A 23,574-nucleotide genomic window follows, 5' to 3' on the forward strand; every position below is an offset into this window, starting at 1 on the left:
ACTGCCTTTACTTCGAATTTTAGCGTATGAAAGTATAGCCAAAAAACATGAAAATTACAAAATCGAAACGCAGTAGGTAAATAATAAGTTATTCGAAAATATAATTACTAGTCAAGGCAGATTCGGTGTACCAATATCAGTAGAAGGATTTCCACAATGCCATTTAAAATGAAATTTTATGTAGTTGTTGTTTCTTATGACACTTTCCATGGACAAGTCCGCTGTTACGAAGACAGCGATATTAAGCCGGTGGGGGAGCGTCTCTTGTTTTTATAGTAGCACAAACTAGGGCCAAGAGTACGACTTTGTTATTCACGCATCACTCATTCGCTTGCACAGCCCCTTTTTACAGGAGGGCACATTCACACATCTCACAGATAGAACAATGGAAGAACAACCATGCCCAAACCGGGACTCGAACCCAGGACGCCCAGATCACGGAGAAGACGTGCTACCCTATGCCAGAACGCCGGCTATGAAATTTTATAAAATTCCTTGCTTCAAAGGAAACTGTTGAAAACGAAGGAAGAGGGTCGAAAAAGCACATATTTTACATTTAAATTAAAAGTAGACCTGTTAATGCCATTTTAAAATAAGCAGAGATGCACAAATAAACACGGGAAATTGTAAAATGATGAATCAGATGAGTTCCGTCGGAAGTTATTAATTAAAAACATTTCTATATATTCATTTTGAATAAGGGATTTTAATTTATAGTTTCATAAGAAAGAAAATTTTATTATATTTTTGTCAAGAAAAATCTCACTCTTCAAATCTATATATGGTTATTAAATTTAAAATTTAAGATTTTGAGAGAATAGCGAATGATCTTTTTTTTTAAGGTAAAACGAAAAAATCTGTTTTACTAAAACAATTTAAAATTTCATAGCTCCTCGTTTTTTCAAATGCTTTTGAAAATTATGAAGAGTTATATTTTTCATAAGTTATTAATATTTTTAAATGACACGAAATTTAATAAAACATTAAAAATATGTGTTTACATAATAAGACAAAGGAAATTTTGTTTAACTATCCGTTTTTTTAGACTATTTTATTTTTAGGCTATTTTAAATTCAATTTACTATTACTCAGAAAGCCATATTGTTTGTTAGTGTATGTGCAATGGAAACATAGTTTTTCGCAAATAAAAAATTAACAATTTAATGAAATTGCCATGAACTTCTTTTCTCTAAAATCTTTCTTGGGATTCATAATATTTAAGTGCCAAATTCGGCAAAAATCTATATAATAATTTGAATTTCTATAGTGTACAAAAAAATTTGAAGATTTCACTTTATTTATATAGATTGATATATTTTACATCAGTCAACCAAAATTAATTCTTTTTTATGATGTCGCAAAACTATAACTAACGACATAGTAGTGTCATAGTAAAATAATAAAATAAGCTCACAGTTCAAAATAAAAATTATTCATGGGAAAAAAAATACTTGCACACGGTAATAGACACAACTTTCATTCGATTGATAAAAATATGATGCTATAAAAAAAACCTGTCTATGAAAAGTATATAAAATGTTAGTTGCTATAGTTGTCCTTTTATTATTAAAGAGAATATGTTTTGAATTTTCAAATAATAATAAAAAAAAAAAAAACATACAAAAAATCACTTTTTATATTATCTAGAATGTTAGATCAACTTTTGTTTAAATATATTGCCTGAGAATAAACAAATAATTGCACTAGTAGTTTTATTTCTTTAGTATTATAATTCATCTTTAGCACTCCACTGATGTGGCATTGGATGATGAATGCATACTTTAAAAATACCTATAAACAAATTTTATTCAAATAATAAAGACGGATCTTTACTGAAATCGCAGCTACAAATTTTGATTGCTAATCGAAGTCATTGCCTTTTAACTCAACCAAATGCGACTAACATAGCTTTCTAAGCATCTAATCAGTTTTTGGACGTCGAGTTAATGAAAATATGCGGGAGCGGCTAAAAAACATTGGTTGCCTACATGTCACTAAATCAGCTGCAGCCGTCGCTTGCGGCAAGATATTAAGAAGGAAAAAAATTATTATTATTCACAAGTTTAATGAAATCGTAAAAAAAAAAATATTATTGAATTGTATATTGAAGTACATTTATATAAAATCTGCATTGATAAGATTAATCATGTTTGCAGGTTTATGAATAAAAGATATTTAATTCATAAACATACTTAGACGAACTTATTTTTACATATGACGATATGTAGGTGAAGCAGTACACCCTGATTTTACAGCATGTCATAATAAAATGGCACTGACCTCCGTTAAAAAAGTGGCAAAATGTATAAAAAGATGTAACTAAATGTATTTTTCTATTAGTGGAAACTTCTATAAAAAGGTTTACAACAGAAATTCACATCATTCTCACAACTTCACTAATGATCAACTTCACTAATTTATCTACTACTTTGAACCATTTAATTAAGAATATGCCCTTTATTCATATTTGAAGTTCAATACTGCATATGCACTTTCGCACTTCTTTAAGCGAGAACTATAATTAATTCTGTACTTCTTTTCTTACTGACATTTGCTGATTTTTGTCTTTCAGCTGGACAAGAGGTCGATGAAGAGCAACTGGAAAAAATGCTGGACGAGAACAGAGCTGTTTTCACTCAAGATGTAAGTTATATATATATATATATATATATATATATATATATATATATATATATATATATATATATATATATATATATATATATATATATCATTGCCATTTTTTTAAAAGTGCAAGCGGAATAGCAAATAGAACTCAATCAGATTCCAGTTCTTTGCATTAGTAAGTCGTATTTTCCAAGATATACGATTTGCTCTATTTCAAAAAAACCAAAACAGGATTTTCGGAAAAAAAGGTGATTTTATTGCTTTCAATATAAAATAGAATAATTTAATCCTATTGAATGTTATTGTTAATAAAAAACCAGATTCAAAACAGAATTTTCATGTACAGCAGTTTTTGTCAGATATTACAAAAGATATCTGATGTTACATGTTTGAAAAAAATTAATCCTTGCCTTATTTTATATCTTCCATGTAGCAGATTAGAGTTTATTCTATTTTGGATGACAAATCAGATGCAAAAAACCATCAAATAAATCTGGAATCCATGAAATGGCAGTTGATATCTAATGGCATCTCCGTACAAAGTTTGTTCAAAAAGTATCCGACCGTTATACATATATATAACACTGGTATAACGTTCAAATACAACTTACTCTAATTTCGGATTGAATTGCCACACACTTCTCTTAATCTAAAGGAAACAGACAACAAAGCTTTAATCTTTCTCAGATCTGTTTTGGCTGGTTTTTTTTTTTTTTGCATTTTGTTATGATAACTGTAGTTTTGGTTTTGGGGTCGTATCTCTAAAACCAGAACTCGTTGTCAGTGATCCCAGTGAAAGAAAGATTGGTAAGTTGTATGAGATCTTTAAAAGAAGTTACTTCGGTTCTATTTTGCTACGAGCTCTGAATTCTTAAACCTCAAATTTTTTGACAAATTGAAATAAACAGACTCAATGCTGAATTTCATCATGATTATACATCATTAGCGTACTTATTTGATCGACGAAAATCTCATATCTGGATGTTAAGAGCCTACCTGAACTTGGTTTACTCTCTACTGATTCTTTATTATCTTTGAGGCGGTTTACCACCTCTTTATCTACGTGGCATTCATTATTTCAACTCCTTCTATTGAATCTTCATGACGATATCCACTTGGAAATCAAAAAAACTGAACTTAACAGCTTCGTTCAAGTTTTTTTGTCATTTTGTAAAAAAAAAAAAAAAAAAAAAAAAAAAGAAGGAAAAAGAAGGGGGAAAAAAAAAAGATCGCATTCATTTACACTCTCTTGCTTATCAGCTAACTGCCAAAAAATAAAAATTTCTGTAGGCAATACAAAATAACAAATTCTGTGTATTAATATCAGCTGCTAGCATAGATTCATTTGTTTATACATGAAAAATTATAGTTGGATACTTTTTGAATAAACTTTGGTAATGATATTTACTGTTGCAATTTTGATAATAATGCTATCCAAGCACAACTTGAAAACATATATGCATATCAAATTAAGGCATCCATCTCTGTATTCATGTTTGACTCTGCTAAGGCAAATTTTATTTTCAACAACTTCATCAAACCAAAGTTACTTTTTTCTTCGCTTCTTCGTATTAATAGCGTATTACTATTCAATTAGTTAAATCATTATCTAATTACTTTATTCTCTTAATCTTCAATTAGCAACTAATGTTGCAACAACGACACACGTTCTCCTTTCCTCAGTTTTTGTTTATATACTTTCTTAGTATCCTTCAGTTCATCACCAATCTTGAAAACAATCTTTTCGCTTATTCTGTTCTGATTTCCCATCTTTAAATATGAGACAAAAAATAATTTATTCAGTTTACCTGCTTACGTCCAACCAAAATTTACTTTTCGTTATAGTCGACGATTCTTCGAAATAAACTTTCCTTGCATAATAATTAAAGCAGTTGTAACTATTATTTAAAACTTTAATGTTTGACTCAGCATGACCGAATTTTAGGCATTGTAATTATGAACCTACGTGAGACCATTATAGTCTATCGATCAAACAGTTTACAAGCTCTTTGGATATCACAATGGTTTAAAAAAAAATCTACAACATTTTGCAACGTTTCTGTTTTTAATCTAAATTTATGGATTGCTCTAAAACTATTATGGTATTCTACCTGGTTTTGAAGATAAGATATATTTATAAAATACAACTATAAGAAACAAAGCTTTTTTACTTAATTCTTTAACAAATATTTGAAATAGTACTAAATGATAAAGTAATCTCTCAAGTCGTAACTATTACTTAAGAAAACAAATGGTTTACTGTGCTTTACATTTAAAATATTCTTTGCATTCAGAATAGACAACTTGATTCACCGTTTTGGAGCTATTACTGAGATTTATTTTTAATCTGGAAAGTGTGGAGATAGTAACCAATGCTCAATATTTATACTTAGCTTCTTTTTTAATTTCATTTGTCTTGTTTTCTAGCTTTAAAAGTTAAAACAAATGCAAAATGTTGTCTTTGAATCAAAATAAAGACTAGCATTTGGCATTGATTAAGGGTAAGTGAATATTTTTTTTTTTCCTTTCTGCCACCAATCTTAAAGTGACATAAGAAATGTAAATGTAATCATCTTAAAAGATTAATTTCGTAAGCTATTAAGTAAGTGCAAACAGGGAAAGATTGCTTATGACTTTTGAATCAATGTCAAATGAATTAAAATGAAATTTTGAATCAATGTTCTTTATCCATGACTTTAATTTTGATGCATCGATTTTTTTTGTAATACTTTTTATCTTGCTCAAACTTTTTTTATCGAAAATTTTTCTCTCAGTATATTGTAGAAGTTGAAAGAGCCCGAGAAGACCTCACGGATGTGAAGCAAAGGTACGGAGAAGTGCTGAAGATTGAAAACAGTCTACGGGAACTGGACGACATGTTACTTAGCCTCTCTATATTAATTAACAGTCAGGTATCTATTTGAAATTAATTTGATGAATTCTAAAAAAATCATGAAAATTATCATGTCCCTTTGTTAATATTTCCTTTTTTGATATCAAATCTAAACTTTTTGTATCGATTCCATTAGCATATTTGGTTTAATTTCAACCTACATTTCTATTTCGATCATCTTAAAGAAATATTTTTCAAGATTCATATAGTAAGTGCATCTGCTTTATCGTGTATATGAGGGAACGATATCTGAATGACCCAAAGAATTACTGAGATAATATTTGCTGTGCGATTCTTATACTAAAATTACAGATCTATATTTAGCTTTGAGCGTAATTCGTCAACTATAAGAGATGGTCTTTTAAACGAACCTTATTTTCATTCCTATAGTACAAAACTACTCGGTCATATTTGTAAAGCTTTTTTTAAAATACGCTGTTATTATTTATTTTATGTGAAAAAGAACAAAATTTTTCATAAATTCATTTTTTACCAACAGGTCTCATTCACCTCGAAGGCAAATATTTATTTATTTAACTCTCTTCGGCTTCACTTATCAATACAAAGTGGTGTACATCATATGGAAGTAGGCAGGGAAAATGCACAAAGCATGCATGTTAAAACGTATAAAAATATAATGTCATGAAATTAAACTATGCCACATGCATACCAACATTTAGAAAAGTTTTAAAAATACTAAAAAGATTAAGACTAACAGTCAAAACAAAAATTGATATAGAATACAAATATAGAAAATTATAATACAGGAAATAAAAATATCAATTAATAATACAGAAAAATTAATAAAGTATACGTAAAAAGAATTAAAAAAAAAGACATATTTAAACAGTCAAGTATTCCCAAAGTCTACAGTTAAAAGTCTGGTAAGAATATTCTTTGAGAAAAGTTTTGAAAACTAATGTACAAAAGGAGAGTTTTCAATGGAGATTTTCAATTTAATTTCAGGGCCTCTCTTGCATCTTTCCATATCTTATAGGCCAAAAGGTTTTAAGCATATTCCTTCACTACTTCACAATTAAACCTCAATGTTACCAAAGAATCAGTTTTGGCACGTTTTGCAAATACCATGTCCAATAAAAGTCTGATTTCGAAAAAGTCAATCTCTTCAGGTTTACTTCATCAAAAAATATTTCCTTGTAATTCTATCTTTTAGAGAGCTGTTTTATTTGTACCATCAAAGGTTCATAACCTTTTCCTTCAAGTTTCTTTTAATTTGAGCTTCTAACTCCAAAAAGTTGTAATCCACGGGAAATTTTTTTTTGAATGCGAGCTTTGCAAATTCATTGGTTCTTTAATTTCTTACGTGCTCCAGCTTTTAACCGACGTAACTTAATTCTTTTGTCATATTTAATTATTTTTAATATCGTTTAAGCCCATTTTCTTCTATTCATTCGGAGAGTCTAATGTCATATGAATGGATTTTGAATTTAAAGTGATTGTACAGTTGTCTCCTTATTGTTTGTGTACATATTCAATAGCAAACGTTATGGCCAAAACTTCCGCCATAAAAATCGAACAATTATTTAAAATTCTATATATTTTATTTTCAAATTCAATACCTTTAGCAAAATTTATAAATCCAATATCAATTTTGTTATCTATTTTTGATTCATCTATGTAAATCCTCTTCTCCTTTCCCTTTTAGTTCTCAATTCAATTTTTGAACTTTCCCTTCGTCAATCCTGCGTTCAAATTCAAAATTTATGATGTTATCCAATCAATTTGTTAATGTGAATCTCATTATTTTCTTCAATAAAGATTTTCGTATTTATGTCGAGTTGTAGACAATTTAGAACTTATAGAAAGACAAACTTATAGTGCCTCATTCGATACGTCTGGTAATCGAAAAAAAGAGGGCAACTTTGATTTCGTACCCATTTATTGTTTAATTAGCATTATCTTAGGATGGAGCCTATGGTTTCCATTCCATTATAGAATTATCTTCGCATGAATCTACTATCGTATCCTTTTTGCTATTCAAATCTTTTGCTTCGCAATCTCAGGCATTTAGTAAGTCCCATTTTACTAAGAAACCCATCCTTACTCAAAAGACTAAGAAATACTAATCTTAAATTTAAGTTCGAAACAAATGTAGATTCTTCCAAAAGGATTATGCTTCTTATTTTGGGCTTTTTATAACGTAGAAGGAAAAAACACTAATGCAAAAAATATGATGGCAACAGTTAGTTGACTAGTCTCGTCCAAAGACAGGGCACGATCTCTGTAGTTTCCTCAGTCTATGAACCTATTATCACCGTTTTCTGTAATAAGAAAATCTTTTTTATAATTTACAGAAGCTAAATCAAATTTTAATCAGACAGAAGAAAGCGAAAAACATTTCAATACTTAAAGCAAGCTTTGACAACTTTTATTTTAACCTGTTCCTAGACTGACAAAACTTCATCGTGAGCTATTAACTCAGGAATAAGAGCCTTGGTTTCCCATACAATTATAAAGATTGGGAAAGCTCGAAAGAAATTATTGTGTGATATATAAAGAATTATTGGACATTGTACAATCTATAGAGCACTCCCATTACTATTCCTATAGATAGAAATTTCTTTTCCAGGCTGATCATGCTTTCTAGAGATTTTAAGGGATGCATTTTGAATTTTAAGGAACCTGTCGAACAGATAGCTCGTTGGATACAAAAAACTTCACATGTCCAAAAACACATTCAAAAATTTCAAAATCCAGAACCACAAAGGAACCTTTTACAGAGATGAGGATTCCCTTTTTCGAAAGCCCAGTATTGAGAGCTGCAAACATTGCTCGAATATGAAGAAAAACCTTCAAACATATTTGAATTTTGTGAAAGCTTCACCAACGGCAACTACCGATCTATGGTTCTCAAATAATGCAAACCGATCTATATTCTCCAAATAATGCAACAGAAAAATCCAGATATTAGACGAATTCTATGAATCGACCATCCCAGTAAGAAATCACTTCAGAAAATCCTACAATGAAACAATACAGAACTCTTTGCATCTTAAAACTGGTGTTATATCAAAGAGATTGTGTGTGTGACAAATGGAAGCTTTGGCGATTGCTACTAATTTTCACGAATTAAAAATTTTTTCCAAGAAACAAATGATAGCGCAAGTAAAAGACATTTTGAAATCATAAAAAAAAAAATTAAATAAAACCCGAAAGCGAAAAATGGTGCTGAGAATTCTGCGCTTGCGAAGCCCGAAATCAGAACCGGTTTCTGATAACGCTATAATTTGGACAAACCATTCGAAAAATAGTCTTTGGTATTCTAGGATCTTCTCCTGTAACTTCATAGAGCAATTGTTACATCGTTGTATTGACAGGCCATTTTACTAAACGACATGAAGCAATTCTCATTTCTGATCAGGGAGCCTCCACTGTAGCCGATAGACTCGTTCGAAATTGGTTTTCGAACGAGTCATTCGAGTTTCGCATTATATTACATTCGGATCAAGATACAGATTTTAAATCTGCGCTCTTTATTGAGCTTTGGAAATTTTTGGGAATTGTGAAAATTCAAATTCACAATCAATTCATCGGACAGCGTTGCATCCCGAGTTCGTTGGCATGATCAAGAAGTTTAATAGAAAGATTTACATCTTTATTTGCTTTAAAGAATCAAACAGACTAAAATAAACATTTGCTAGTTTTTTTTTCTCCGGGTTATAGGGTCATCAGAGATGGTTCTGCATCGAATGCCGCGATTGCCCTTTGATATTCTCTGAACGATCAAGTGATATGCCTAACACGACGAATGGATATATGAAGAATTTAGAAGCAAAATTGGAAAGCATATTTAAACTGTCCCCGGATGAAGACTCGTTACGATGTCAGAGCAGCAAACCACCATTGGTGAAGGGTGATCATGTCTGGATGAATAACAACTAAGTGACAGATAGGTCTGAGCCAAAGCTATAATAGAATTGGGATGGAACTAATACTAAGGTTGAGAAACTGAACGACATTGTCTATAAAGTTCAGAGATCATCCAATGCCAAGCCAAAAGTACTCGTATTAATCGGATACTTCAAAACATACAATTGATCAGTTCTGCGTAATGAGACTACCAGGATGTTCAATTTTGAAGAGGAGAATAGAGTTACGAATATGGCTCCCAAGCAGTTAGTTTCATGATAAAAAAAAAAAAAAACAGAGGTCTTTAATAAATGCCAAGTCAAAGGCACTTGATCTAAGTGACAAAATAATGGTTCTGGAAAATAAAAATATATGGAGAGCTAAAATTCTAAGAGTGAAGGGGACTGATTCTCTCTTTAGAGGATCGACTGTAGAGGAAGCTTCCTTGTTATTTTTCAGTTAGAGATTGGCTGCTTGTTTGTGTGTTATCGATTCCTGTAAGTGCTGTTCTTTGTGAATATTTTAGCTATATTTTTGTTACCCGTTCGCGATTTATCGTAGAATAAACGTCAATTAAACTAGAATTCATCAAGTAAACTAGAATTCTTTAGAAATAAAGCCACCAGAAGTTTTTCGTAATCTGGCAGGTACACTCTGGATTTTTAACTGTCACACATTAAAGTGCAAGTCAATTGTATTTTCGAATCCGTTAGAGACAACATGTAGGGCCAAGGAGACTGCGACATTAAGTACAATATTATATAACACATTAACGTAGCACTTTTTTTAATTACTGTTTTGAAATTAAAAGCATATAACCGTACTTTTATTTATTAATTTTATTTTCACATGAAAGCCTTTCTTTAATCTACTTTTCAGCATAATTTCTAACAATGTTATTAAAGCATCTGTCACATAATACAGAAAGCCTTTGAAATCCAACTTCATAAAAATCTGCTTTCTGATTTGATAATAAATGCAATAAGGCCGTTTTTAGGCAAATACTCTTTACACTTTGGTCTGACCACCAAAAAGAATTTTAAATGCAGAAACAAGTGGTAGTCACTAGGCGCTAGCTTGGGCTGTAGATTTTTTTATTATTTACATCCAAACAAAACAATTTCCTCGCTTCACAAGCATTTTGTTTTGGAATTCACGGCGCGGTTTAGTTAAGGTCTCAGAATTCATTGTTTCACCACGAAACACACACACACGCAAAGCCCTCACTTCCTATCTCAGAAAACATTATTTTTCGGGTTAAAATTGTTTGCTTCTTGGGCGAGGTCAGATGCTGCTATTCCATGGATCGTTATTTCGACTCATTATGGCATGAACCACTCATGTTTTGTTGCCTGTGAAAATTCTCAAAATAATTATTCCCATAAGGATCGCATTGCTTCAAGAAAATAACCGCATTGGCAAAATACATCTCAGTCAACATTTTCAATATACAGCGTGAATATAAACTGCAATAATTTGAGTGTTATTCCACAATTTCATGAATAAAATTTGGAAAAATCAGGCAACTCATTAGGTTAAATAGTAAAACGTCTGTGCTCTCTGAACTTTACGATCAATTATCTGCACCAAGTATTCAAAATTAATAATAGAATGTCGCCTGCTTCGAATTTTAATTATGCACATTCATCATTAGACTCATTTTCTTACCAATCCTTTACTCATAATTTTTCAAATGTCATAATGTACATTCGCCATTCATTTTTAAATACATTTTCTTACTATTTCTCTACTCGTAATGTTTTCTCCATAAACTTCACGGACCTGTCAATGAATTTTAACCATTTTCACATTCTGAAAACTACCGAAAGGGCGCATTTCACAATTGGTTGTTTTCAATTAAGGAAAGCATTTTAAATACTCACGTACATCTCTTGGAATTCTACTGCAATAACAGTTGTAGCTAGCCAAGAGATGAAGTTATTAAACGAATTTGCGCAGAACAGCAACCGCAACGATGTAGTCATTGAATTTCAAAACGATACTATTAAAAACAATACTGTTAATATTCCGTGACTGCAAAATGAATTAATTCCTATTTAATTAAGAAAAAGGCAGTTTTTGAAATTGCATGAAAAGTTCATAACACTTCATCGCTCAACGTCACTATTTATTCTTTTTTGTTTGTTTGTTTGTTTTTGTAAAGTTTGTGGTTATAATTAGCTATTTTAGCAATTTTTGTACTCATAATTTTTTCCAATTTAAAGTTTTTTTGATTTTTAAAGTTTATGAATATATATATTTCCTACATTATACATAAGAAATATATTCTACATAAATATATTCCTATTTTTTTTTAAATCAAAAATCCTGAGCAGAAAACAAAACAAAAATAAATAAATTTCAATATAATTAGATAATTGAAATTTAATTTTAAAAAACCAAGGCGGTAAATTTTTATTTCTATCTAAATTCATGTTACTCTAAACTTACTAGTTCAGCAAAAATCTAAAAACCTTTATGATGGTATAAATCATTTTCATGGAAAAAATATTAGCAATTAAATTCTGATGCTGTATTCTACAAATCCAAGATATAGTTTATCAATTAGACGAATATATGTTTTTAAAATTAATTCACATGAAATTTTACAGCAAACAGTTTAATTACGTTCTGTCAAAAGAAATATAATTTCAAATTCAAATGGATCATTTCTATTTTTATATTTATTAACACTGCTAAGTAAATGAATTCATAGCTATTAATTTGACCATGGCAATTACATTCCTGGTAGTTTGTTTCATAAATGATCTTTAATTGGCTAAATTCCTCAGATGAAAAACTAAAATATTGACGCTTGGTACGTTGGATACCACGTTACTCGCCAGCGAGTCGCATCTGTCTTAGTTCATACCTACTATCTACTTAGATAACTCCTTCTTTACTACAGTTAAGAATATCAAAGAAAGGATCATCTAATTAAATAGATCATTCCAATCACAGAGGTAAACAATGGTAGCGAACATCATGTTAAGTAACAAAACAAATTGGCAAGACATTGTTTGTCATATTACACCGTAGATGAACACTGCCACAGTCAGCTGGAATATATATATATATATTCCATCTAAAGTTAAAACATTAAATTTACGCATAAAGTGTCATACTTTACATGTTTCTACTTCTATCAAGGATTAATCTAAAGCCAAAATACACTATCTACAATAAGTAGTGAGGCCAATTAATAGTAATAAGTAGTACAAGTAGGCCACAATAAGTAGTACAATTACAGCCATAACCCCTCCGGGGCATGCTTTCCACAAATGTTTGGGAATTGAACAGTGGTATTTTCTTCCACTCAGCTTGGAGATGCAAATTATTTCCCCGATTTTGGACAGTTGCTGTATCCCTTAATTCGGCGATCCAACTCTTTACACAGTTTTTCTATAGGATTCAAGTGGGGCATACTCTGGGCAGGACAGTCCAGTGGGTTCAAGCCATTGTCATCATACTAATCCATGATCTACTTCGCAACATGACAAGTGGCGTTGTTATCCTGGAAATAACAATGATCCAACCCGTAAAATTGCCACAACGTAGGAAGCACATTGTTGTTTAGAATAGTGGAGTAGGAATCGGCGTAGAGCTTATCATGAATTGGGATGAAGGGCCCTAGTCCATATCAAGTGAAACATTCCCAAACTATAATTTCACCTCCACCAAACTTTACTGTAGCTACAATGTATTCTGGCAAAAGGCGTTCTTCATGCACACGCCTAACACAGATTCTCCCATACGAATAATATTGATTGAACCTTGATTTATCACTCCAGAGACCCTGTTTCCACTCATCTACGGTGCAAATTCGAAGTGCCTTGCCTCATCCCAACCGAGCAAAGCGGTTGGATTTTGAAATGAAAGGCGTATGGGCGTATGAGTGGTAGCAGAACTATGGGAACAAAGCAAACGTGCTTCTTTGTGGATGGTATTTATCAAAACAACAGTCCGGAATGTTTGTTGGAACTCATGGAGAATGTGAACTATCAGTATGGTGCGGTTTCTCCGAATTTCTATGGACAGCACTAGACAGTCTCTATCTTTTAGTTTCGTGGGTCTGCCGGGTTGAAGCCCATTCTGACAATCTTTACTGACCTTCCACTTCTTTATCATAAAAGCCACCGTCGATTTTGACACGTTTAACTCACTAGATATGTCCCTTTAGGATCGGCCATTTCTATGGAATTCGATTATCGCGCCTTTCTCGAAGTCAGACAGCGTTGAATTTCATGGCATCTTGCATGCGACTAAGGCCCATGTTGGATCCTACACGTTATTTAAGTACAGAAGATGTGACGTGGATGAGAACCGCAGATATCTTCATTTGCATGGGTGTCCAAATACTTATTGGTAAACAGTGTAATTAGAAAACAAGTTACAAAATAGTTTGAAGTCATTAGAAATGTCTTGCTTTGAAGAAAACATGAGGGCTATTTTTGGAAAGACTGCATAATACTGAGCTATGTCAAAAGCCAATACATTCTTTCTCAACTATCACACCACTACACTAATGGAAAGATGTTTGATCTTTGAAATCAGATCACTGCAACACCAGGCACACATACATGATAGATGGAATTAGGAATCTAACCTGGATCCTCTAGTCCTAAAGCCAAGATCACCTCAAACACCATCGCTGTCTCCAAAATTTCCTCAAGGAAAGAATTATAGATTCAGTAATTATTTAAAATATTGTCGTCAATCAGTAATAATTTAAATCATATATTATTCACACAGGGAGAAATCATAGATTCCATAGAACAGCATGTGCTTGAAGCATCAGAAGACGTTAGGGATGGAAACAAGGAGATGGCTAGCGCCGCAAAAAAGAAAAGAAAAATACGAAAGGTAAGGGTATCTCTTTCAAATGTACTATTTCAAATATAAGGTAAAGATTTCTAATGAAAAGTATTTTAAAATTTTTATACTTGAAGTATGAAACACAAAGAAAAATTCAGTTATGAAAATGCATTCAGCGTTGATCAAATTTTGAATTATTATTCCTTTATTCTATATAATTACAAAATCATGTTTTTAGAAAGCAGGGCATTTAAAAAAGTTATCCGTTTATGCCATGAATGTATGGCATAGACGGATAACTGTCAAACTTTACAATATCTTTTTATCAAAGACGATATATTCTTATTTTTTTTAATTATTAACATAAAACCATCAACATTTTGATAAATTAAAGCAAAAATTAGCATTTCAAAATAGTTGTTCTAACAAGTCCTTCATTATCCAATTTTCTTATACAAAGTCCAAAGCTTTTTAAAAAAGACCAATGGAATATAGTTCTTTATAATATCGATACGGAATAATACTATACAATGATAAAACCTTTTTGTAAAGCATTTCACACTGTAGAACAAATGATGACATAGAATGGTGTAAACAAAGATGATTTAATTCAATCTATAAACCATATATTCTTTATAAACATCCCATGGACAACTTATTAGCCACATTATTTTAAATACATTTAAAAAAAATTATTTTTATTAGTGAATCGGTTTCTAAGTATGTAACTACGGCGTCATCGTTAATAACAAAAAAAAGTTTTAATGTTGAAGCAATATTTACAATTTTATTAGAATACAGAAATGAAATAATTAATTATAATCCCTCTGTATTAAAAAAATATTACTAAAGTCGCCCTTTAAATAGGCTGTAAAGAACTACTGGTCCAAATGATCTGATATTGATTCTGAATGATTGATCACATGAAGCAAAGGTGATTTGTTTTCAGAAAGAAAAAAATTCAGAAGTTAACCGATAAATGGTGCTATACTCATTATAAGATGCTAGAAAATGGTTGCTTTAAAAAAATCTCAATTTTAAAATGCTACTTAAAAGACGCAACATGTGCATCGCAAATTACACTTATATGGGGGGAAAAAAACTGGAGAGCATACAGTTCTATTTTATTCTGCGACTAAGAAAGTAATGATAATTCTCATTGAAGGATTCGACTTTACTGTGAAGCATTAAAAGAATGGTATATGTGCAGCAATTGCATACAAGTAATTCCGGACATTAAAGGGTTTAAGAAGCGGCTCTGGTCCTGTAATTGCTTCGGAATGAATATGATTGATAATTCGTTCATGTGGTAGTGGGAGGAAAGCAACTGCTTCGACGACAGTGGAAGATGTGGCTATAGCATTGTTGGAAGCATCAAGCAGTGTTTTGAGAATGTCCAGTGGACGGGGAATTTCCTGAACAGACATATCTATCAGCACATCTCGTAAAATTTTACGAAACATCCGCAATGCTATCCATTCAAAACTCCGCATGTTCAAGAATTCCTTATTTATCACAAAAACGAGAAACTTTCACCCTGCAATTTCTTTCTCGAATGGAAATGGACAATGCATGGCCATGGAACATTTTGTGGATAGAAGAAACCCATTCCCATCTCCGATATTTTGTCAATATTCAAAATTCGCGCCGAGGAGAAGAAACTGGTTCTCGCGGAAACAGGTAAAAGAACATGCATGACCTTCGACCTTTCACTTCCTCTTAGTACAGCGACCTATTAGCTACTTCCTTCACCCCGGCGTACGAATCGCAGCGATACATCACCGTTATTTCCGTGACCGATTACCGACCTAGCTGGAGTGCTATTTATCGCCATTCTATCTTCTCATCAATTTCTTGGACATTACTTGAGGTACACCTACCTTACAGTGTATATAATTATTTTCGATAAATTGTAATATGCATTTAATAGAGAACAATCCCAATATTGATGACCTCTGGACTTAAACGAACCACATGCTTCTTGTGAACATTCTATCTCCCTCAGATCATTTTAACAAGAAAATGACTATATTTTTTTGTAATGATATTCTTGAACAATGCTCTTGCAGAATTAATCATTATTTTTAATGCGAATGGAGACTAATTATGCAGAATGAAGAAAGTGGAAATATAGCATATGTCGCCGTCAAAGTCCCTTCATTTTGGCGTACTAATCGGCACTATGGTTTAAGTAAATGGTGAGCCATTTCATTTTCGCCGGCTGACTGCTGAAGTTATGAAATTTCATCAGTTTTGCAACCGGAAGAGTTGGAAGTCGTCGGTGACATTATGCAGGATCCGTCGGCAGCAGGGTCCTACGAAGCGACATTATGCAGGATCCGTCGGCAGCAGGGTCCTACGAAGCGCTGCGAAGGAGATTGTGTTCTCACTACGCTCAAAGTGTAAAGCAAAAGGATGTTATTTCCGGGATGCAGCTCGGGGATAGAAAACTATCCCGACTATTGCTAGAAATGACGAATAAGGCCGGCGATAAGATCAGCGAGGAGGTATTGTAGTCCCCAGCCCACGTGCAGCAGATCTTGGCCATCTCCAACAACAAATTGGAACGATTAGCGGAGATGGGGGAGTGAGTGAGGTTGTATGGCACAAAAACCAATTTTGGTTACGCTGCGCCAAACATATGGTGTATATCAAGCACAAATGATAGATTAAAACTCTTATAACTGGATTTATGAAAAAGGTTAAATGATTCAAACGTGATTCGTTTCTAAAACAAAACTACAATGAAAGATTAACAAATGTTATTAATCTGAAATACACGATAAAAATAATCAAGGAATGGTATAAGATTGTCACATATGTAATGTTTTCTCGACAAATGTCAATGTTATTTGAAAGCTGGGTAAAAGCATGGATTTATAATTGTCCGACTGGTTGATGACTGATGTCTATAGTCATTTATCATTTCACCGTCAATGGTTTCTTTGGGATCATAATCACTGAAATCATCCGATTTTGCATCATCAGGAAGTAAATTATCAGTTAATATGGATTCTCTCAGTGGATTGGTTGAGCATGGTAATTCAGTTGTATCTTGAACAAATGCGTTTGAATCTCTAAATTCAGAAACAAAAACATTTTCATTGGAATCAATCCTGTTATATTGCTTGGCTTTTTTCTTCTTTGGAGACCGTTAACATTACAAATTTTGTTTTCAGTGAGAGTTGAAACAAAGATTTTAGATGCACAGAACAGGCTGGTAAAACTTAAATCTGTTTGTACAAATTTTTCAGCTGTATCAAAGGATTTTCTTTGCTGCACTATGGTTGCAGATGATGGAACAAATGGTGGCAGACACAGTTTTTTTTTTTTTTTTTTTTGCTTCTGCATACGAAATATTTTTTAATGATTTCAGCTTCTGAATTTGTTTTTCTTGTTGCCAAGTAGGACAAACCTTTGAATTTGATTCATGCGCCTGCGCACAATTCGGCTCTGAATGACAGTTAGTAGAAGAATGCCCAACTGATGCACATCTAGAGCACACAAAATTTCCACAAACAGGCAGTGTTTGAATGTCCAAACCGTTGACATTTATAACAGCTAATCGGGTTGGGGATAAAAGGCTGTACACGACAATACAAGTAATTAGCTTTAACTGTTTGGGGCAGTTTAGTTTTATTGAAAGTTAAGATTATGTTATTAGTTGGTTGCAATTCTGAACTCTTCTTCACAAAAATACAGCGGACATAAATAACGCCCTGATCAGAGAAACGTTATAATATATCAGATTCTGAAGTATTGAACAATTCAGGCTCAGAGATAACACCTCGAACAGAATTCAGAGTTTTGTGGGGGGGGGGGGGGGGTACAGATATTGGAATGTCAAGTAATGTTTCAGCAATAAGAAAAGACTTTGTTTGCATCGAAGATAAAGTTTCAATCAAGAAATCACCGGTTTTAATTTCTTAATTGATCTTGGTTCTCCACCAATGCCTGTAATACCTTTGTAGATTGCAAAAGGTGAAAGAGAAGAAATGTTTCTCGATTTATCAAAGGACAGAATTAAAAATCTTACGAATTTACTGAGACAGTCTATGTTGCTCCTTTCCAGTTTAGAATCTCCCACACCAGAAAAATTTTGAAAAAACCCCAATGCAAAGAAATGACAAAATTCGGGCCCTGACGGCACCGCCCACCACGGAGGCCAACAAGGGAAGGCAGCCACTGGTTCTGGACATCCCCTGCCACGGCACTTACCTTGATGCTAGCAAAGCCCTATACGCTCAGAGTCCCTCCAGAAACCTTAACCAGCCTTAATGCCAAACCCCAGAGAATGACCCTTTCGCTTGATCCCTAGCTGACTAACCAAGTGGTTAGAATACCAGCCGATTGATACACCGGGGACCACAGTGCACCACCCGTCTAATGGGTCGCCACGCACGGCCAACACGTGGGGTTTTTGGCTGTCCATGAGAAACAAGAAGCAAACAGAACGGCGACAGCTTCTCATGGAGAGCTCCCTCGCCTTGCCATCAAAGGATGGAAGGATCAAGAAAATAGCATACGACGTAGAGGAGAGTAAGCATGAAGGGAGTAAAGATCACTGGGTACTTCGGGATTGGGATACCCGTACTCACCTAAAGAAGGTGAGCCCCTGAGGGCTAGCGGAGATGGCCGATGGAATCATGAAAGTCGCAACGGATAGTGTTTTCGATCCGTGCTGTGTCATGGGAAAAAGCATTCATGCAATCCACTCTAATAGATATTTCATCACGCCTAGAGGCAAGTTCTTGGGTCCCGTTCGAGGAAACCTGGAAGACAATTTCGCCGGAGATGAGCTAGCAGAGAAGAGGGAAATACTTCCCAATATCGGTATCACCAGCGTTTAAAGCAGAGATCTCAGCAGTGAAGAACATCTTCCACTTTCTTGGCGGAAAACTAAGAAGGTCGTCACTCTGGTCATCGGGTGACAGCTCAACTGAAATTCACCGTTTGTACCTGTCAGATAGATCAACAGTTTCAAAATTCATGATTGATGCAGGAGCAGATATTTCAATTATTCTACCCTCGTTGTCCAAACACCACTCTAAAACGCAAAACTTCAACTTTCTGCAGCACTGAAATGCGTACTTCTGGTCAGGTTCTCCTGAAGTTAAATTTAGGCCTGCGTAGAGCTTTCCATTGAACTTTCGTAATTGATGTCTCATAACCAATTATTGATGCAAGTTTTTCTTCGCCACTTTGAACTTTTGATCGACTTTCGCAAAGGATGCTTACTAGACCCTCTTACAAAAATTCAGTCTCAAGGAACAGTGCAGAGCGGGGTCAGTCTCAAGGAACAGTTTGATGTCAGGGTGCCGACATCAAAACAATCAAGGTAGATACAAAGTTCCATCTACTACTACAGTGCCCGAAAAAATTATAAGGACACGCGAAAAATTGCCAAATCTAGAAGCCTTGTTTACAGAATCGTATGCAAATTTTTGCAGCAAAAATAGAAGTAAAACTAAAATATTTTATGCGTAAAGTAATTAAAATTTTCAATTTTAAATCTGCTAAAATTGAAATTTTGATTTTTAAACCTAAATGAAAACGGAAAAAAGTATAAAGACATTGCTTTTTCTCCAGTAATTTTTAAAAATTTGCATATTTGAAAGCATAAAATGACAATTCCGAGTTAAAAGATTCATTTGCGAAAAGAATTTCCCACTCGGCGACTTTCAGTGTGAATTTTTAAACGATGCCCAAAGGAACTGAACTTTCTGAATCCTGGGATGTATGGTATGAAAAACCGAACTGGGAGACCAGAAATTCTCACTCGTCGACAAAAAAGAATGATTGTAAGGAGAGCTTGCGAGAAAAGAGAAACAGCAAATGAAGTTATACAAAATTTGAGTTTACCATGCTCAACAAGGACAGTTCAAAAGGTTTTGAGTAAACATCCTCAAGTTTCTTATGGGAAATTAGTGCCATGCCCCCCTCTTACAAATCATCATAAGAAAAGAAGAGTTTACTTTGCCAAAAAATACATTTCTCTTGGTCAAAATTGGGCTGATGTAATTTTTTCGGACGAAAGAAAGTTCAATCTTGATGGACCCGATGGTTTTCGTTATTTTTGGTATGATCTGCGAAAGACCAAGGAAGTGTTTTTCAGGCGTCAATATGGTGGTGGCTCGGTTATGGTATGGGGCGCTTTTGCGGCAAATGGAACCACTCCAATTGTATTTATCAACCGTAAAATGAATTCGGACAGGTATGTTGATATGTTAGGAGAAAGTTTGTTACCTGAAGCGCCACTAATTACTTCAGGGGACTATATTTTTCATCAGGATAATGCTTCGATACACGTTTCTACGAGTGCAAAACTCTGGTTTGAAGCTAATTCTGTAAATTTACTTGATTGGCCGGCGACAAGTCCCGATCCTAATCCAATCGAAAACTTATGGGGACTTCTAGCCCAAGAAGTTTATAAAAACGGCACACAGTATTAATGTACACAAAATCTTGTCGTCGCTATCAAAGTCGCTTGGGAAAAAATATCTGTGGACATTTTAAAAAATCTTTCAGGATCTATGACCTCTCGGCTTATTCAAGCGATTAAAAAAAAGGTAGTTTTCTTGATTATTGAAACATTTTTTAAGCATTTTACAACATGTCCTTATAATTTTTTCCGTATTTCCTTTAATGTTAAATTTTGTAAAATCAATATTTTGAAGCTAAATTATATTTTTTATGTAGTATAAGTGTTATCACAAAATTATGCAGCAGAAGTAAGAAATATAAAAAGTTCATTTAGGTGAAATGGAAATAAGGCATATTTTCATGCAATTACATGTTGTCCTTATACTTTTTTCGCGCACTGTATCTAAGTTTCCTTCTCTCGTCGAGGCTAGTTCGAAGCACCAGACAGAACACGATATCAAGCACGATATTCAAATTACAAGACCCGCAGTATTCTCAAGACTACGAAGACCCCCCCCCCCCCGACAAGCTAAAGGCTGCGAAGCAAGATTTTGAATTTTTGGTGTCGACAGGGATTTGGAGGCCATCGAAAAGCTGCTGTGCTTCACCTCTGCACATGGTTCGAAAAAGCAATGGAGATTGACATAACTGTGGAGATTCCAGGAAGCTGAATAGTGTGACAATTCCAAATCGTTATCCAGTACCGCACATCAAAGACTGCTTGCAGGTGCTCGATGAAAGAAGATTTTCTCAACTCTGAACCTTAGAAAGGCCTATCATCAGATTCCAGTACAAGAAGACGTGCCATAAGCAGCTGCTGCTACGCCCTTTGGATTTTTTTAAGTTTCTGCATATGTCATTTGGGCTTTCAGACGCTATTGCCACTTTCCAAAGGTTCCTTTATCCCGTCTTAAGTGGCATGAACCTCTGTTTGCTATATTTTAACGACGTCCTGGTCTCATCAGAAAGCAACAACCAGCATTTGGAGCATCTGAAGAAAGAATTCCGGAGCTTTGAGGAATACAGATGAATACTTCCAAGTATGTCCTGGGGAAATCATACGTGACATTTCTTGACCTCATAGTCACGCCTGATAGCATTACACAACTCCCAGAAAATGTATCAGCTTTAACAGAATTCCCTGAGCCAAGTATGGTGGAAGAGCTCCGAAGATTCCTGACACCCATTAACTTCTACAGACGTTTCGTGCCACATGGAGACAGAACGCATGCGGTTCTACTTAAAGGGAACCAAGAAGAATGACAAAATACCTATCCTCTGGATGGAGGAAGCCAGAAGTGCATTTGAAAAGTGTAAACTGGAGACTTGGTGGAGGCTACGGTCTTGTTCCACCCTTCTGCTAATGCCACTCTCTCTATAACAGTGTTGCCTTGATAATGCTGTAGATGTTGGACACCAACGAAAGGTTAGTACTGGGTTTTTATTTTATTCCAAGTCACTTTCTCCTGCTCAACAGAAATACAGTGCATACGACAGAGCTTCTGGCAGCCTACATGATCATTAAATATTTTCGTCACATGGTAGAACGTCGAAATTTCATTCTGTTTATAATCACAATCCGTTGATGTTTGCTTTTCATCAAAAGAAAGACAAAAGCTCATCTCGATAGTTGAGGCAAATAGATTTGATTGGCATGTTTACAACCGACATTTATCAATTGAAAGGAGCTGACAATGTGGTTGCACATGCACTTTCAAGGATAAAACCATCTGCAGTTGATTTCCAAAAGATGGCTGAGGAGCAACAGACTGATTCCGAATTGTAAGAGTGGTGCTGCAACCTCTTTCTGTAGGTGAGCCTTCAGTTACCTTGCATTGTGATGTGTCCCTTGATCATATCCACCCATTCGCACCAAAGAACTTTAGTCATGAGATTTTTAGACATCTACATGTACTTTCACATGTAGGTATACGAGCATCAGTAAGGATAATCAGCGAATGACATGACTGGCCTTTCATAAGAGCCGACATGACACTGCTGCAATACAGCCATATGTGCCTACAGTGTCAACAAGCAAAAGTGTCACAGCGTACTAGAAGCAAACCGGGTGGTTTTGTGCCTCCTAGTGCTAGGTATGAGCATGTTCATTGATATAGAGGGACATTTTCTCCTGTCTGAAAGCTTTAAATATTGCCTTACTTGTGTCGATCATTTCTAAATGGCCAGAGGCATTTTCTTTGGTGGATATATCGGCTAACAGGAAAGCAACAGCTTTCGATTCGAGATAGATAGCTCAATTTGGACCACTACTTCAGTTAACGACGAACCAAGGTAAGCAATCTACTCTTTTTCAAACCCTAAGTAAGCTCCTGGAAACTGCTCGGTAGCGCATACCATACCACCGGAAACTAAAAGCGACCATCATGGCTCATGGAAAATTACAATGGTCTTTGACAGTGCCAACAATCTTCTTTTGATTCTGAACTTGGAAGAGATAACTGTAGAGATGTTGTATGGTGCTTCCAATCGACTTTTAGGGGAACGGTGATCAATCCCGATCCATCTACCTTTATGGGGAAATAGAGGTAATGCAGCGACTACTGCCTCCTAAGCCGCACCTCCACGGTCCGTAGACAGTATTTGTAAGCAAGGATCTCAGGTCGTACAGCCATGTGTTCCTCCGGACGGATGTACTCAGGAAAAGTTTCCAACCTCCTTATGAGGATTCATTTCGAGTGCTCCAAAGGACCGGGAAAACCGTCAATATCTACTAACATTGAAAAGGGCACACGGTGAATATTGATCATGTGAAATCTATGTTTTGCACAAGTGCAACAAAACTCGATATCCGGCGTCATAGTCTCAGGCTCAGCAAAGCACGTCAGCAGAGAGGGTTATCACACGTCGAGATTGTAACTCGCTCCGGATGGCGTACACGGTTCAATCGTCGGTACTCCTAAAATCTCGCTGTTGCTGGTGGGGGG

At 34.4% G+C, this 23,574-nt stretch overlaps 1 protein-coding gene across 4 annotated transcripts in view; it reads left to right on the plus strand.

Annotated features, from left to right (window-relative positions):
- The window catches only part of LOC129961621 (syntaxin-1A-like), a 60,217-nt gene that overhangs the window by 27,933 nt on the left and 8,710 nt on the right, over positions 1 to 23,574 (plus strand). For all 4 annotated transcript variants that reach the window (XM_056075130.1, XM_056075132.1, XM_056075131.1 and 1 more), the window contains exons 6-8: positions 2,573 to 2,643; positions 5,403 to 5,540; positions 14,144 to 14,254. In XM_056075130.1, coding sequence (XP_055931105.1) covers positions 2,573 to 2,643; positions 5,403 to 5,540; positions 14,144 to 14,254 — 320 coding nt within the window. The remainder of the gene's footprint in view (positions 1 to 2,572; positions 2,644 to 5,402; positions 5,541 to 14,143; positions 14,255 to 23,574) is intronic.

This window comes from Argiope bruennichi, chromosome 2 (assembly GCF_947563725.1).
Source record: "Argiope bruennichi chromosome 2, qqArgBrue1.1, whole genome shotgun sequence".
Lineage (NCBI taxonomy): Eukaryota > Metazoa > Arthropoda > Arachnida > Araneae > Araneidae > Argiope > Argiope bruennichi.